The sequence below is a fragment of the Patella vulgata genome, chromosome 3 (assembly GCF_932274485.2).
Source record: "Patella vulgata chromosome 3, xgPatVulg1.2, whole genome shotgun sequence".
Taxonomy (NCBI): domain Eukaryota; kingdom Metazoa; phylum Mollusca; class Gastropoda; family Patellidae; genus Patella; species Patella vulgata.
In genome coordinates, this window is record NC_065881.2 from 86,941,365 (window position 1) to 86,955,609 (window position 14,245).

A 14,245-nucleotide genomic window follows, 5' to 3' on the forward strand; every position below is an offset into this window, starting at 1 on the left:
AGCAATGCTTTTAACTGTATCTACTGTGATGGAGAGACCTGCTAGATTGGTTTGACAATTATCTGTCAAACAGACAACATAAAGTAGTCCTGAATGGAGTTGCCTCTGAAGCCAAAGTCATTTCGGCCTTTGTTTCCCAATGCTTGGCTTCTGTCCTTTGTTTTTCCTCATTTACATTAATGATATTGTTGAAAATATGAAATCTAATGTCAGATTATTTGTCAATGATGCCTCGCGTGTCCTCAAAATCGATGACCCGATTGTAAGCGCCAGTAATCTTAATATTGATGACTGGGCTGAAATCTGAATGGTTACCTTTAATCCCCTTAATCCCTCCACTGATCATTAATTCTGTAAAAAAAAATGAAGTCACCCACACATATAGTGAACTGCTTGAGATCTCTGAAATATCGCTTGAAACGCAGATCTCGACTGACTACCCGGATATTGTTTGGGGTGTGTGTTTGGGACCTGCAACTGGACGCAATATCTACGGAGCGATTAACGGCACGAGCCATCATTTTTTCTATAAGGAGGCCGGTTATATTTTTGTCTATAAAATTTCGAATAAATTATATTTCGACACTTTTTCCGCCATCTAGAAAATCTTCGTACAATTTTTGCCCCCCGCCTTTCGAAGAAAGCAGGGGATTATAAAATATGGCGGCATATTAGATTCAAAATTCTAACGTACTTTCAACTAACTTCAAACTTCTGTTCATGTAATTTTTAACTTCTTTTCATGTAATATCTAACTTTTAAATTAAAACAATGTATAATCCAACTTCTTTATTTGTTCTGTGTAAATTTTAATTCTATTTCATCTTATTTCTATTATGTAGACGAAAAACGTCTTCTGCATTGATGCTATACACGTTTAGCATCAACGAATTTAGAATTTTTACACTTCGGCCTAGCAACCATCATTATGAAGTCGTTTGGTGTCTCCTCTTCGTGCTCATTTGGTGATTGCGCACCTGGTCGGGTCCAGTTTGTTGATATAAACGACTCGTTCTTCGTCTGGTTGAAGGTCGGACGGAGTGCTGAAATTTGGAGAGAGAGAGAGAGAGAGAGAGAGAGAGATGGGCTTGATAAAGACGAGAGTATCCTCGTCGAAACGTCGCTCAGTAATTGTGTATTTTTAAAATTGTACCCTGTGTGAATTTAAACTAACAGTAGTAATTGACTCAACTGTAAACAAAATCAAATTAAATTCTCCAAATCCTGTATTAAAAAAATGAACAAATGTTGTTTAGCTTGTATTTGAAATAGTATTTGCAAACCATATCATGTTCGATGTTGTTTGGGGGGTTTGATTGCCGAATGGTTAGCACGTGCGCGCTGTATCATAAGGTCTGTCATTTAGTCAACTGGTGTGGTTTCGATTCCCCGGATGCCATTAAACAACATTTCATTTAATTTCATTTTATTTCGATTCCCCGGTTCTACGTGACAAGGAGAAGAGTCGCATGTCCAACCTCGTGGGTTTTCTCCGGTTCCCTCCCACTGCTAAAGACCCCTACGCGCAAGCGAATTATTGAAATAAAATTGAACCATATGTTAGTGCCGAAATTACCTAGTTTGTGTCGAGTAGGGGGGTCACGTGGCTAAGTGGGTAAGACGCAGGCTCGCTAGCCTGGAGGTCGGGTGTTCGATCCCAGCATTGGCCAAGAAAGTTCATCCAGATTTTCCGGCGTGGTTCCCCCTGGTCATTGATGTCCCCCTTGTCCTTTGGATGAGACGAAAAACCGAGGTCCCATGTATATATTGGAATGCACTTAAAAGATCCCCTGGCAGTTGGAATTCGATATAAGAGTAGGCGATAGTGCCGCTACGCGGGCAAACTTCCCCTAATAGCACACTGTATCGCGTATGCCCGTCTTCATTAGCCCAGTATAGGAGCAGGATGTTTAACCCCATTTCATTTCATTTCAGGTTAAACCCCATCTCTCTCTCTCTCTCTCTCTCGATGTTTTCAATTTTAACACCCCGCAAAACCATTCAACCTGGCGCAGAGCGAGTCGTTTATATCAACCGAATGGTCCCGATCAGGTGCTCAATCGGCAATTTGAGCACAGTGGCGACACCAAACGACTTGATAATGATGGTTGCTAGGTAGTAGTATAAAAATTCTAAATTTGTTTGACGTTCATGCTGAACATGTAAAGCGACAATTAAATTAAAATTTACACTGAACAAATAACAAAGTTGGATTATACATTGTCTTAATTTAGAAATTAAATGAATGGAAGTTAGAAATTATATGAATAAAAGTAAGAGATTACACGATAGCATGTTAGAATTTTGAGTCTAATATACCGCCATAATTAAAATGGGTTCGTCCGTCTGTTTGTCCGTCACATTTTTGGGACACAATAACTCTCTTTCTAATTGAGCTAGAATGTTCAAACTTGGTTTCGAATCCCCGTGTCCTTCGGTTTCCTCCCACAGCTAAAGACCCCTACCCGCAAACGAATTATTGAAATAAAATTCAAAATCATATGTCAGTCAGTAAATGACCTAGTTTGTGTCGAATGGACGTTAAGCCTCGTCTCTCTCTCTCTCTCTCTCTCATTAGATGAATGCCTTGATGGAGTTTGATGATAAACACTGTCTGCTTACTGTAAGCAGAGATACGCAATCTAATTGGTTGATGCTTTGGGGCACGATACCTTTGGTTATAATGAAGTGAGAGCGATGAAACTCCGAATATAGATTCATTATAACGTTACCTTGATTATCTTCGATGGTGAGAATTTTCTGCTTAGGCTAAAGAACGATAAGCAATTTGATTAGTCAAGACTTCGGATCATAACAACTCGGCTTTTAATTGAGGTAGAATGTTTAAACTTGATGTTAATTAGGTGAATGTCTTGACTGAGTTTAATGATTAAAATTTCGAGCTGAGGCAAAGTAGAGCTAATCCAATTCATTGATCGATGCTTTAGGACAAGATAATATTGATTCTATCTGATGGAGAGTGATGAAACTTAGTGTATAGTTTGATTGCTCGATACTTTTGAGACAAATAAATGTGCGATTAATTAATATGTGTCATCTATTCATTTTTGGATTTCGGCGAGGGACATCAGCCTCGCTGTTGGCTTGTAGACACATAAATGACTTCACTGAATATCGAGGCAGAAGGAAACTATTTTCCGATTCATTAGTACCATTCTTCAAAAAAGGCACGGAACCGGTTAGATCAGTCAACTAAACGTGCAACAAGTATCTCTTCTTTTAAACAAAAGTATTGAAATTATACACAGCAAACTACGACTTTCATTGAGTAACTTAAATAATCACATGTTTTAAACACATCTCTGAAAATCCAGCTTGCAATTGAGGTCACCCTTTTGATGATAGCGACTGTTAGACCAGAACCCATTTCTACATTGCCTGATGAGTATAAGAATTGCAAAACTCTACTCTACGGACTATATGAATCTTATATTTACAACAGTTCACGCATATTTCAATTTAACTTAACGACTCTAAATTATTACTATTATTAATATTATTATTATTATTACAAAGCTTAATATTTTGGATGTGTGTATCTATTGCTTTTCAATATTATCATATAATTTGTATTGTAAATGGGGATAGGGGTCTAACATAGACATTATGTCTGTTCCCCGATCTCCCTTCCATTTATAATGAATAAAATATCTCTTTAAAAAGAAAAAAAGTGACTTATTATTGATTTAAGCTACTTTGGTAAGCTCTGGCATGTTAAGGATTACTCCACCGCACATCATTTTTTGCTGGTTAAAATGGAGGAGTCTTATCATTTGTGGACTTTATTAAAGGACAATGTTGGTGTCAGCCAATATTACATGTATGGCCAGGTTTATGACATACACAATATTGGCTAACACCAACATTGACATTTAAGTTAGAGCTTGCACGGTGCAATACATTAAATATAACTGTTTTAATGTTTAATATACATTTATATAATGTTGTTAATAATTTTAACCTGGTACCGTGTACAGTATAATGCTGGTCGGCTAACGTATACAATATTTCATGGGCCCGGTGACATCAATATGTTTCCTGGTCATTGATCACAATTACTTCGTCCTGGTTGTTATTTATGACGCCCTTCTGATGGATTGGCTGATTCCAAACATCCCATTCGTCAGGATCAAGACCTCGGATATTTATTTTTTTGAAGATGTGGTTATAATTATCCAGTAGTGTTTAAGATGAGCATATTATACAAGTTGTCTTGTATCTCGTTTTAACATGTTTATTTTATAAATGTATCATCAGTAATACAACTCAACCTATTTTAGGCCGAACCACTTAAAACTCTAACCGCCCCACCTCAACTGTCAAGACTCCCTCCTTCATCATCGAATTATATCAAGAAAGAGGCTATATCACCTTTACATGAATTCGTGTATACATACGGCATAGATGATGTTCAATTAATTTTCGTTTGTATATAAATTAAAGATCTGATACCACTTCTCATCTAATCGTTGGTTGTGTTTTTGTATTACCCAAATGTCAGTTCGATCAATTAGACATTGTATTATACGATATCTATTTCACCAACACGAACATTGTGTATCAACTGGACTATAGTAGCACGAAAATAATGGAAACTCTCAAAATGCTTCCCAACCAACCAGGTGCCTGGTTCATCTTCTGTCATTGAGACACTAACTCATAACCCCTTTTAGTAACATGTTTGGCTACTCTATCCTGCTTGGTCAAAGCGGTTATGGACTAAGAATACAGCCCCTCCCCCTCATGCGGAGCGTATACAAGAGAGGCCCCGGGGAGAGTCTATACATATTCAAGAATAAATTCCCTTAGAAATGGCCTTAGATGCAAGGGAATTGACTTCAAACTTACAAACATTTCTGAGAGAAACCACTCCACCGGGAACAGCGATCCCCAGATCATATTTCTCCACTTGCCACTGGAGTAGTAAGGTAGGTTGTCTACTGATAGCTAATTATATCTGCCTCTATCCCTTTGTAAGGCATTATTTGGTGACTTTGGTGTTTATAATCGACGAAGAGTGTTTTAATTTACGTGTTCCGTCAGATTTTGGTGAATAATCGAGATTTTGTGGCGGAATGATAAGGGAGTAAATATATATAAATGGGAATATCAGATACTAAAATGACGTCACAGCCATTAGATTAATTTGATAACCAGGACCGGATGTGGGGCGAACAGGGTAAGTCAATGGGGGTGGAGGCTGGATTAAGAAAAAAAGCGTAGGGATATATCCTGTATTGGCAACGCACGTCAGCAATAATACCGCTTAATAACACACTGTATAAAAATTTATTTTTAATATTGTATCATTTTATTTTCTTGTCTTTAAGTACGCGGCTAGTCGTGAATTGCTTTCAACAGTTTTACGGTTAGCTCGAAGTAATGGGAATGGTTCAAGTATATCTGCCTTGAGCGGAAGTAAATATTCAATTACATCATACACAACAATGTCAGCCAGCGTCAACTGTAAATAGAAAAAAAAACAGAATATATAATATATTTTATACGATTTACCCACTACTTCTACATACCACCGAATATTAATTGAATACAATCATATACCACCACACACTGCCACAATATTATTTTACACAATTTACCCAGTACCGCCGAATATTAATTTAAAAATACTATCATATACCACAAAATAGTACCAGAATATCGTGAAACACTAACATAATACTTCTATAAAATAAAACTAATCGAGTTTATTCGCGGAATTATCAATATTTTTTATGATATTATTATTATTATTCAAAACTGAGTGCAAACATTTATAATGTGTATATTTATAGTATCAGTAAAAAATGAGACGGCTATTTTCCACAAATAAACGCGTACTTTTATCCCATTACTTTTGGTCCATTATTTTACAGAAATGGATCGATTTCTGATATAGACCGGAGGCTCAGCGCGGGTGGGTGTCCATCAAATGGGCACAAAACCAGTCCCAACTTTTCTAGAGTAAAATTTTGCGTAGAATACGATGCCGAGTGATAATCAGTCCGCCGTTGGGGCGTTTTCGAGATATTCGGGGTCAAACTTAATAATGTTTGTTGGGGTAATCAAGGGAGGTAACTGGAACATTGAGATATTGGCCATCTCTTTTGCTGTACGAATTATTAATTATTATTGGGTTAATTTTTCACAATATCGAGATAGTATGTGGTGGTCATTGATGGTATTTGGTGGTACTTGAAATTTGTATTGGTGGTATTATGTATATGCAAACTGGTTATATTCAGGGTGTACCAACGATGGGCATCTTTGGTTAAATAAAACACATAGGTCAACTATGGAAAACGCCTAATGCTGCACAGTGCATAATCCAAAGGAAATATCTACTTGAAATTTGTATAAACCAGGACACAAACTGAACACTCATAGCGATAGGGTTTGTTAGTGAATTCACAACACTCATTTCTGGAGAAACCAGTAGCGAATTTTGTGTTCCGAGCCCAGATCCCAACAGATAAAAGTTTAGCAGAACATGCTAAGCACAACACGTAGTCGTGATGTTGATGCAATGAAAAATATCCCCCATCCCTCAATGAACATTTGCACATAGTTTGAACCTCAATTAGGGGCAGTTATTGTGTTCAAAGCGGTGTGACGGGCAGAAATGCTCACCCAACGCTGATTACAAATGTGAGACTAGCATGTTGACTGAGAGAAAACAACTATGCAAATCACCGCAATATTCTGTACTGTTTCAAGCTCATAGTGTCTGTAACATGATTTATGTCTTCATAATAGCATGATTACTTACCCCATTGCCCACAAAATAACTGTTGCCATTATCTTTTAATATTCGTTCATACTTGGTGAAGAATTGAGTAGCGTCTTCGGTTACTAGTTTTTGTATAAGCTCCTACAATACAAACACATAAAAGTTGTGGCTGAAATAGTACCATAGAGCTATGTGTATGCAAGGGTTAAATCTACCCATTGCATGTCTTTCTTTAGGCCTAAAATGTTATATAAACTATTAATTAGATATTTGTTAACATCCAAGACCATAATCAACTCTCGATGCTATCTAATGTGTCTGTTTTTCATAGGATTTGAATCTGATCTGCTGTTCAACGCCTATTGATGATTAAACCCAAAAATGGATAATCGAGACTTCTTTAATTATCGTGACAACGGTAACAATGACAATCGAGTCTACAGTTATTTTAAAATTTAGTTTTCTCGGCTTAGAATAAAGCAATTGGATTGAAATTTTCAGCGTATACCCTTTACATTATCTAGTTTTTAACTATTATAGTGAGAACTGACAGCTCTTTATCTAATCTCCCATGATGTATCTTTAATTGAGAGATATCATATATTATTTAGTGATGTGGCGAAATAACAGATATGATTATATCTAATATTTAGTCATGTGTCATCTTGTTCACCAACATACAATCGTATTTTAATCACCTATGACATAAACATGAACACAATGTTCTTGGTTTCCGGAAGAAGATACAAGATTATCCGTAGGTCTATAACGAAGGGTCTAGATTGGGGAAATGCATTTTTGTTAAACTTTAGGTCAAAAGTTTTATTTTTCCAGGAGTGTGAAATGTGATGTCAACTAGACTGAAGGTTCTTGTTGCTTGTTGCCATATCATACAACTCTCGATGTTTACAGACATTTAAATTATTGGCATCTAGAAGTTATAGCTGATTTAACCCCCTTGTATTTCATTTGGCATAGAGTTGCTCCACATGGCAGTGTTACCTTTTTGGCTTCTTCTTCTTGTGTGTAAAATACTTTCATCATGTAAGGATAAAAATCCTTAGCAATTCCTATAACAATATCTATCTGTAAGGCTTCAATATTACCATTACCATAGAAACCTGTATATAAACATTTATATTTAAAAGCTTTTAAAAAATATATCTGTTTGGAGTTAGTGGGTTCCATAGGGTGCCGCGTGGCTGCAATTTATAGCAAAGGGGAAACTCGAGTCGGGAGAGACACATCCAGTTTTAGGCGTATGCCTATAAAATACAGTATCGCCATTACCATACAAACTCACAAATAAACGTTATAAAATACAGTATCATCATTACCCCAGAAACTCCTAGATTAAAAAAATATAAAATAAAGTATCACCATTACCATACAAACTCCTAGATTAAATGAATATTATAAAATACTGTATCACCATTATCACAGAAACTCCTAGATGACATAAATATTATAAAATACAGTATCACCTTTACCACACAAACTCCTAGATTAAATAAATATTATAAAATACTGTATCACCATTATCATACAGACATATAGAAATGTATTATGTATCAAATACATAATATTATATAAATCACCATTACCATAAAAACCTGCAGAAACAATTACTTTAAATAAATTATATAACAGAATATAATATTATCGTTAGTATCTATTTCCTAGTTTCGTCATAGACACAACTTAAACAGCTTCATGGAGCCGTCTTAAAAGTTACGGACGTTTAAGTTCAACAAGTTTGTATGTTCGGTTATGGTGTAAGTCGAAAAGGGTTTCAAAAAAGCGGGACTCTAAATCTGATAAAAAAGCTTTGATATGGCTAAACTCTAGTAATAATCATAAATTAATCCGCCTACTTAATTCTCAAATACCTCAATAACACGTTTCCGTTGAAGTATCCAACAAAAACGACAGATAATAAGCTACCGTTAGAATATAGGTCGAACGTTTAGTAATTGAGGAAGATAGAATGAAATGCTTTATTATGGTGAAATAATACCCACCTAGTTCTCTGGCCAGGTAATTAAATATCGCTCCAGATTCGGCGTATAATTTCCCATCTACTTCTAATACAGGTAACTGACCCAGGGGTGTTTCTGAAACCAAACAGAACATTCAGTATGACTTTATTGTACTAGGGGGTCACGGTGGCGAAGTGGGAAAGACGCTGGCTCGCTAGTCATGAGGTCGGATGTTCGATCCCTGCATAGACCGCGAAAGTTCATCAAAACTTCCCGGTGCGGTTTCCCCTTGTCAGTGATGCAGGACGGAGTGTCTGACAAGGACAGCTGTCTAGTCGTTACGATGGGACGAAAACACGTGTATACATTGGCACGCACGTAAGAGATCCCTTGGAGGTTGGAATTCGATATAAGAGTAGACCGTAGTGTAGCCGTCCGAGCGTAATTTCCCGCACAGCAGTTCGGAGCAGAACAGTGGGACGTTAAACCCCATTTCATTTCATTTTATTGTACATAACGGTGTTTCGTATCAACTTGATTACCGTTTATATTACGTTAATATATTTACACCACAGTACAGTCTAAAACGTCTTTAACTTGTGCGTATACAAGGGGTATTTCGGGACCCCGCGACCATATCCATAACGTTTGTGGGCAACTGGTTGATAATTGTCTAGCGAGAATTGTCAGCTACTTAAAGTCGAGTATATTGCTGCAAATAGAATGGACTTGAGGCAGTGGCAACATATATCATTTGGCACGAAAGTACGAGTATTACATTATCGGATACAAGGGTTCTTGTGTGGACCCCCTCCCCTTTTTATCAACATTTTGCTGGTTAAAAGTGCTAGCTTTGCATTTAGAATCTTTCTTACTGATGATATTGTTTTGGTCATTTTAGTAATATAGATCCAAAAGCAAATCTAGGTATTCTACCAACCCCATCAAAAAACGATTCTACGAATGAAATGACAATTAAGTTATGTGTAGATTTGTATGGTTTCAAAAATACTTTACAATTCATATCGTTACTGTTAATATTCTAATATTTATACTTTGATTGATGATTAGTCAGTCTTTATATGGAGCTGTAGTTTAATCGTATTTGATTAAAATTATGCATTAAAAAACCAATCTGGGGTCTTAGATTACCCCTTGTTGCCGACAACGTTTTTCGTGCGACGTGTCTGCACACGGGATAATAGTTAAGTGTATGAATACCCAACAAAACGTAGACAATTACACACGACACACACAAGGACAAGGCAGTAGTAGGCTCTTAATGTAAACCTCTTCTCGTATAAAATTAATGTAATCCCCATCCCTTGTCATATAAAATTGTCGTATAAAATTAATGTAAACCCCATCCCTTTTCGTATAAAGTTAACTATCTGCTGAGACGACGAGTTGTATAAATTTAACTATCTGCTGAGAGGACTAGTAGTATAAAATTAACTATCTGTTGAGACGATTTGTTGTATCTGCTGAGACGACCAGGTGTATAAAACTAACTATGTGCTGAGACGAACAAGTGTATGCCATTAACTGTCTTACATTGATATGGAACGACTGATTCCACTGTTGAGGGAGAGAGAGAGAGAGATGGAGTTTAACGTCCACTCGACACAAACTAGGTCATTTCGGGACTAACATATGGTTTAATTTTATTTCAATAATTCGCTTGCGCTCAGGGGTCTTTAGCAGTGGGAGGAAACCGGAGGACCCAGAGAAAACCCACGAGGTTGGACAGGCGACCCTACTCCTTGTCACGTACAACCTGGGATTCGAAACCACGCTAACCATTCAGCCATCCAACCCCCCAATTCCACTGTTGAGACGACCAGCTATATGGGCAAATATATATTCAGTTTAAATATGGAGTTTCAGTGGTATAGTCATTGCATGTGACAAGGAATAGGGTCGCCTGTCCAGTCCCGGTTTCCTCCCACTGCTAAAGACCCATAAGCGCATGCTAATTATTGAAATAAAATCTGGACCCTCCAGTTTAAATCAATAAGCTGTTCCACTAACAGCGCATCAAGGTAAAATATCTCACTGTTTGTTTGGGTGCCATTCAAATAAATTGATATTAACACAAAGATCCGTTAATCATTCATATTAGTTGAAACTTTACAAATTAAAATCAAAAGATCTTGGTCGAGTTCGTCTTTGGTGCGCACCAAGCCTTAACGTCTTAGGTTATAGGCCCCGCCTAAATTACACAGAATGTCAAATATGCACAAAGTGTGTGGATACGCTAGAGCTCACAACTTTTGTCCAATGTAGATGCAACTTTGAATATTACAGTCAAGGTTCCCCTACATGACATCCTCCCTTAATCCCATGTTGCCTGAAATGCCGAGTTATTCACTTAAAATAATACTATAAAAAATTGGCCGTATGTCCCTCCATACTCTTAACTAGATACAAACTCGGGGTGATAATCACAGTTCAATATTGTGACCTTTGGGTCTTTCAAATCTTCTGATACGAGACAAATACGATAAAAGTCACTCGTGCTAGAAACAAAGATAAAGATATCAAGATGTAGACTGACCAATAAATAATAGTCTGTTTATACCTACTAATAGCCTTAGCAAGTTGTATAAACAAGGGGGAATTGGGTTGCCGAATGGCTGGTGCTGGTGCGAGACCTTTACCCTGTCCAACCTTGTGGGGTTTCTTCGGGTCTTAGCCTACCCCCCAACCCCATCTGCTGAAGACCAATATACGAACAAGCGAATTATTGAAATACAATTGAACCATCTATTAGTCCCCAAATTACCAAGTTTGTGCTCAGTGGATGTTAAACCCTATCTCTCTCCGTCCGTATTTAAATATAATGAATTGAAGGTCGTAAAAGAATTCTTTGCAGTCCGGGCAAACTTTCCAATCGTCAGGACCAATGACAAAGAGAAACCACACCACTGGAAATACCAGGAGAACTTGGTCGGGAAACAACGGGTTCAAAACCCGGATCTGCCTTACCCCCAAAAATCTACTTACTAGGTTTAAATGCGGGCCACTCTTCTTTACTGTAACGAACGTCATCAAATTCCTGTCCGGCAGCATTGAACATGAGCCGGGCTATTTCCGCGCGGCCCCGGGAATCAAAATAGTGAAGACGGAAAGCAGGCATGTTGATGTATAAACTGTCTTGAGGTTAGGACGTACTCAATGTATTACATTGACTAAACACTGTATATATTTAGTATAGTCACATGGTCGTTATTCATCCGACTCGATTAATCCACGTGTCAAGACATGCTAGATGTTACATTGCCGAGTGTTCTGTCACTTTCTTATACCTGGTTGTGACATAATAGGAATAGAAATTTCCATAATGTCTACCTACTGCCATTTATGGCAGAAACTCAATTATTTCGGTTTTAAAAATTCTATCAATAATTTACTGGGACTAGAAAATTAAATAGGTGGATACACTGTGTAACAATACAGAAACACGCGTTTTAATAAGTTGATCTCTGAAAGATTTATAAGTGGTATACGACAAGGACGTACCTTGTCAGCTTTCCTGTTTGCAAAACTTCTAGAAATTTGACGTTTGTAAGACACACTGTTTACCCCTACTCGACCACCAATTCGTCTTTCGTGCATGTATTTTTAGAAATAATCAATCTGATTATAATACAGATCTATATTTCGTTGTTTTTTTATACTTTCGATGGCCTACACTACATGAAGATCTGATCGGTTGTAGCGGTAGGTCCCGTCAGAGGTCATACGAGCTGCTTTTGACCTATGGCATCAGACATTTGATTGACCAATCAGCATAGATGTTACTAGTGGATTACCCACAGTTCCGTGCAAAACACGCCTAAAGCTCGTCGTAATAGACCGTTCCATTGGCTAATTCATCACAGCATTCAGGATACGTCCTTGATAACAAATCTTCCAGATCCTAGTGTAGTAAAGACAAGTAAAACGAAATTTTGAACTATAAAAACGAAACGAAATAGGATCTGTGTTTTAATTAGATTGGCAATGAGAAATAATTGTTTATTTTAATGCAGTTTTATCTTTTTGGTGTATTTTACTTCTGGAATGTTACTCCGTAAAGAACACCTGTATCAGAGGCGTTATTGTAAGTTTGTAATAATAACAATAATAAACTAATTTTAATAAAACAATCCAGTCGGCGGGGGGGGGGGGGTGACTGGCCGACGTAGACCAATATATATTCGACGACTTCAACACGTGTTTAACAATAACGCTAGAAGGACGCATGGTGGCACGTTAATAAATGTAACAAACAACAAAGGAATAACAAACTAAAATGTCTGTTTATTTTTACGTTCTGGTTAATAGTCCTTTCTTATGTGCCTCCATCTGAATTCATCAATGGACTGAAATTAAAACGTCATACGTTACTTTACAAGGTGTTATAACTTTCAATTACAGCCGGTTCACTTCATTATAGTGATTGTTATTATACCAATTACTAATATATATAATAAATATTTATTTTATAAAAAGCCAATATCCCCAAATTCTTGATCTGATAGAAAGCCGTGGACAAAAAGAAACGACAAAATACATTCACGGACATTGTAAGTACCAGTATAGGATCAGAACAGTAGGACGTTAAACCCCATTTCATTTCATTTAACATACACTGGTTACCTCTAATAAAAACGGCAGTGCATTTCCGCAGTTTTGTATTGTTTCTGAATATCCCCAGAGTTTCTGAAGAGTATATATTTAGTCATTTCTGACTTGAGCCACAAAATAATTAACTGTTTACTTCCTAAGCACCTCTAATTATCGTTGAAGTATGGGAAGAAAATTGTTTTGCTCGCTCCGCTCAGCTGTTCGTTTATACATATTAACATAAAATGCACATGCAAAGCTTTTAAAATACTACAGTTGTTCGTTCGGGGGTTTTCTGATATCTCTTTGCCAGGAATGATGGGTGTTTCAATATATCGGTAAGAAATCAAAACTGCGCTATTATACAGACATATCAAACGGAATTGCCACAAACTTTTTTAATGTGAAATGTAACAGTTTGTACATTTTAGACCATTTTACCGTGTTTGGAAATAAAGTAAGTAAAGGTAAAAAAAACCTGTTTGAATCGCTGCGCTTGACACGAATGTCATTTGCGCCAACCCCTTTGCAAAAATCCCGTATCCTCCCCTGGGTCTTTTGTCAAATTCAAAGTGTATAGGTAGAAATTTTAAAATATAATGCATGTAGTATTTAATGTAACAGACACATTTCACTCAAACATCTTTATTCTTGAACTTGTAACAAGCTTGAAGCAATAATTAGGCTACTCATAGATGAGTACATCATAGAAAGAATGAACTTGTTTAGGCATAACTTTCTTCATTATTTGCAGATCGTTAAATTTTCGTCTGGATATGGGCCTCTTTGCATGAAATAGAGATACTCAATTGACTTTAACATCGGCTTTAACTCTGACTTCCTGTGTTTTCCAATCTTGATCCTCAATAAACAACTTGAATAAGAAATGTATATTGGACCTATA

At 36.9% G+C, this 14,245-nt stretch overlaps 1 protein-coding gene across 1 annotated transcript; it reads right to left on the reverse strand.

Annotated features, from left to right (window-relative positions):
* Nucleotides 1–5,332: 5,332 nt before the first annotated feature.
* On the reverse strand, nucleotides 5,333–11,870 carry LOC126814289 (glutathione S-transferase 1-like). The gene is made up of 3 exons (XM_056099464.1): nucleotides 11,737–11,870; nucleotides 8,773–8,865; nucleotides 5,333–5,424 (listed from the first exon to the last, which is right to left on the reverse strand). The coding sequence occupies exons 1-3, from the start codon at nucleotides 11,867–11,869 to the stop codon at nucleotides 5,333–5,335; spliced, it is 318 nt and encodes a 105-aa protein (XP_055955439.1). The 5' UTR covers nucleotide 11,870.
* Between the last annotated feature and the right edge of the window lie 2,375 nt (nucleotides 11,871–14,245).

Excerpts from the sequence above, each read along its gene's own strand:
- LOC126814289 (XM_056099464.1), bottom strand. The coding sequence starts at position 11,869 with ATGCCTGCTTTCCGTCTTCACTATTTTGATTCCCGGGGCCGCGCGGAA. Across the intron at positions 8,866-11,736 it reads GTGGCCCGCATTTAAACCTA|AAACACCCCTGGGTCAGTTA; the intron begins GTAAGTAGATTT and ends GTTTGGTTTCAG. Across the intron at positions 5,425-8,772 it reads TTACCTGGCCAGAGAACTAG|ATATACTTGAACCATTCCCA; the intron begins GTGGGTATTATT and ends CGCTCAAGGCAG.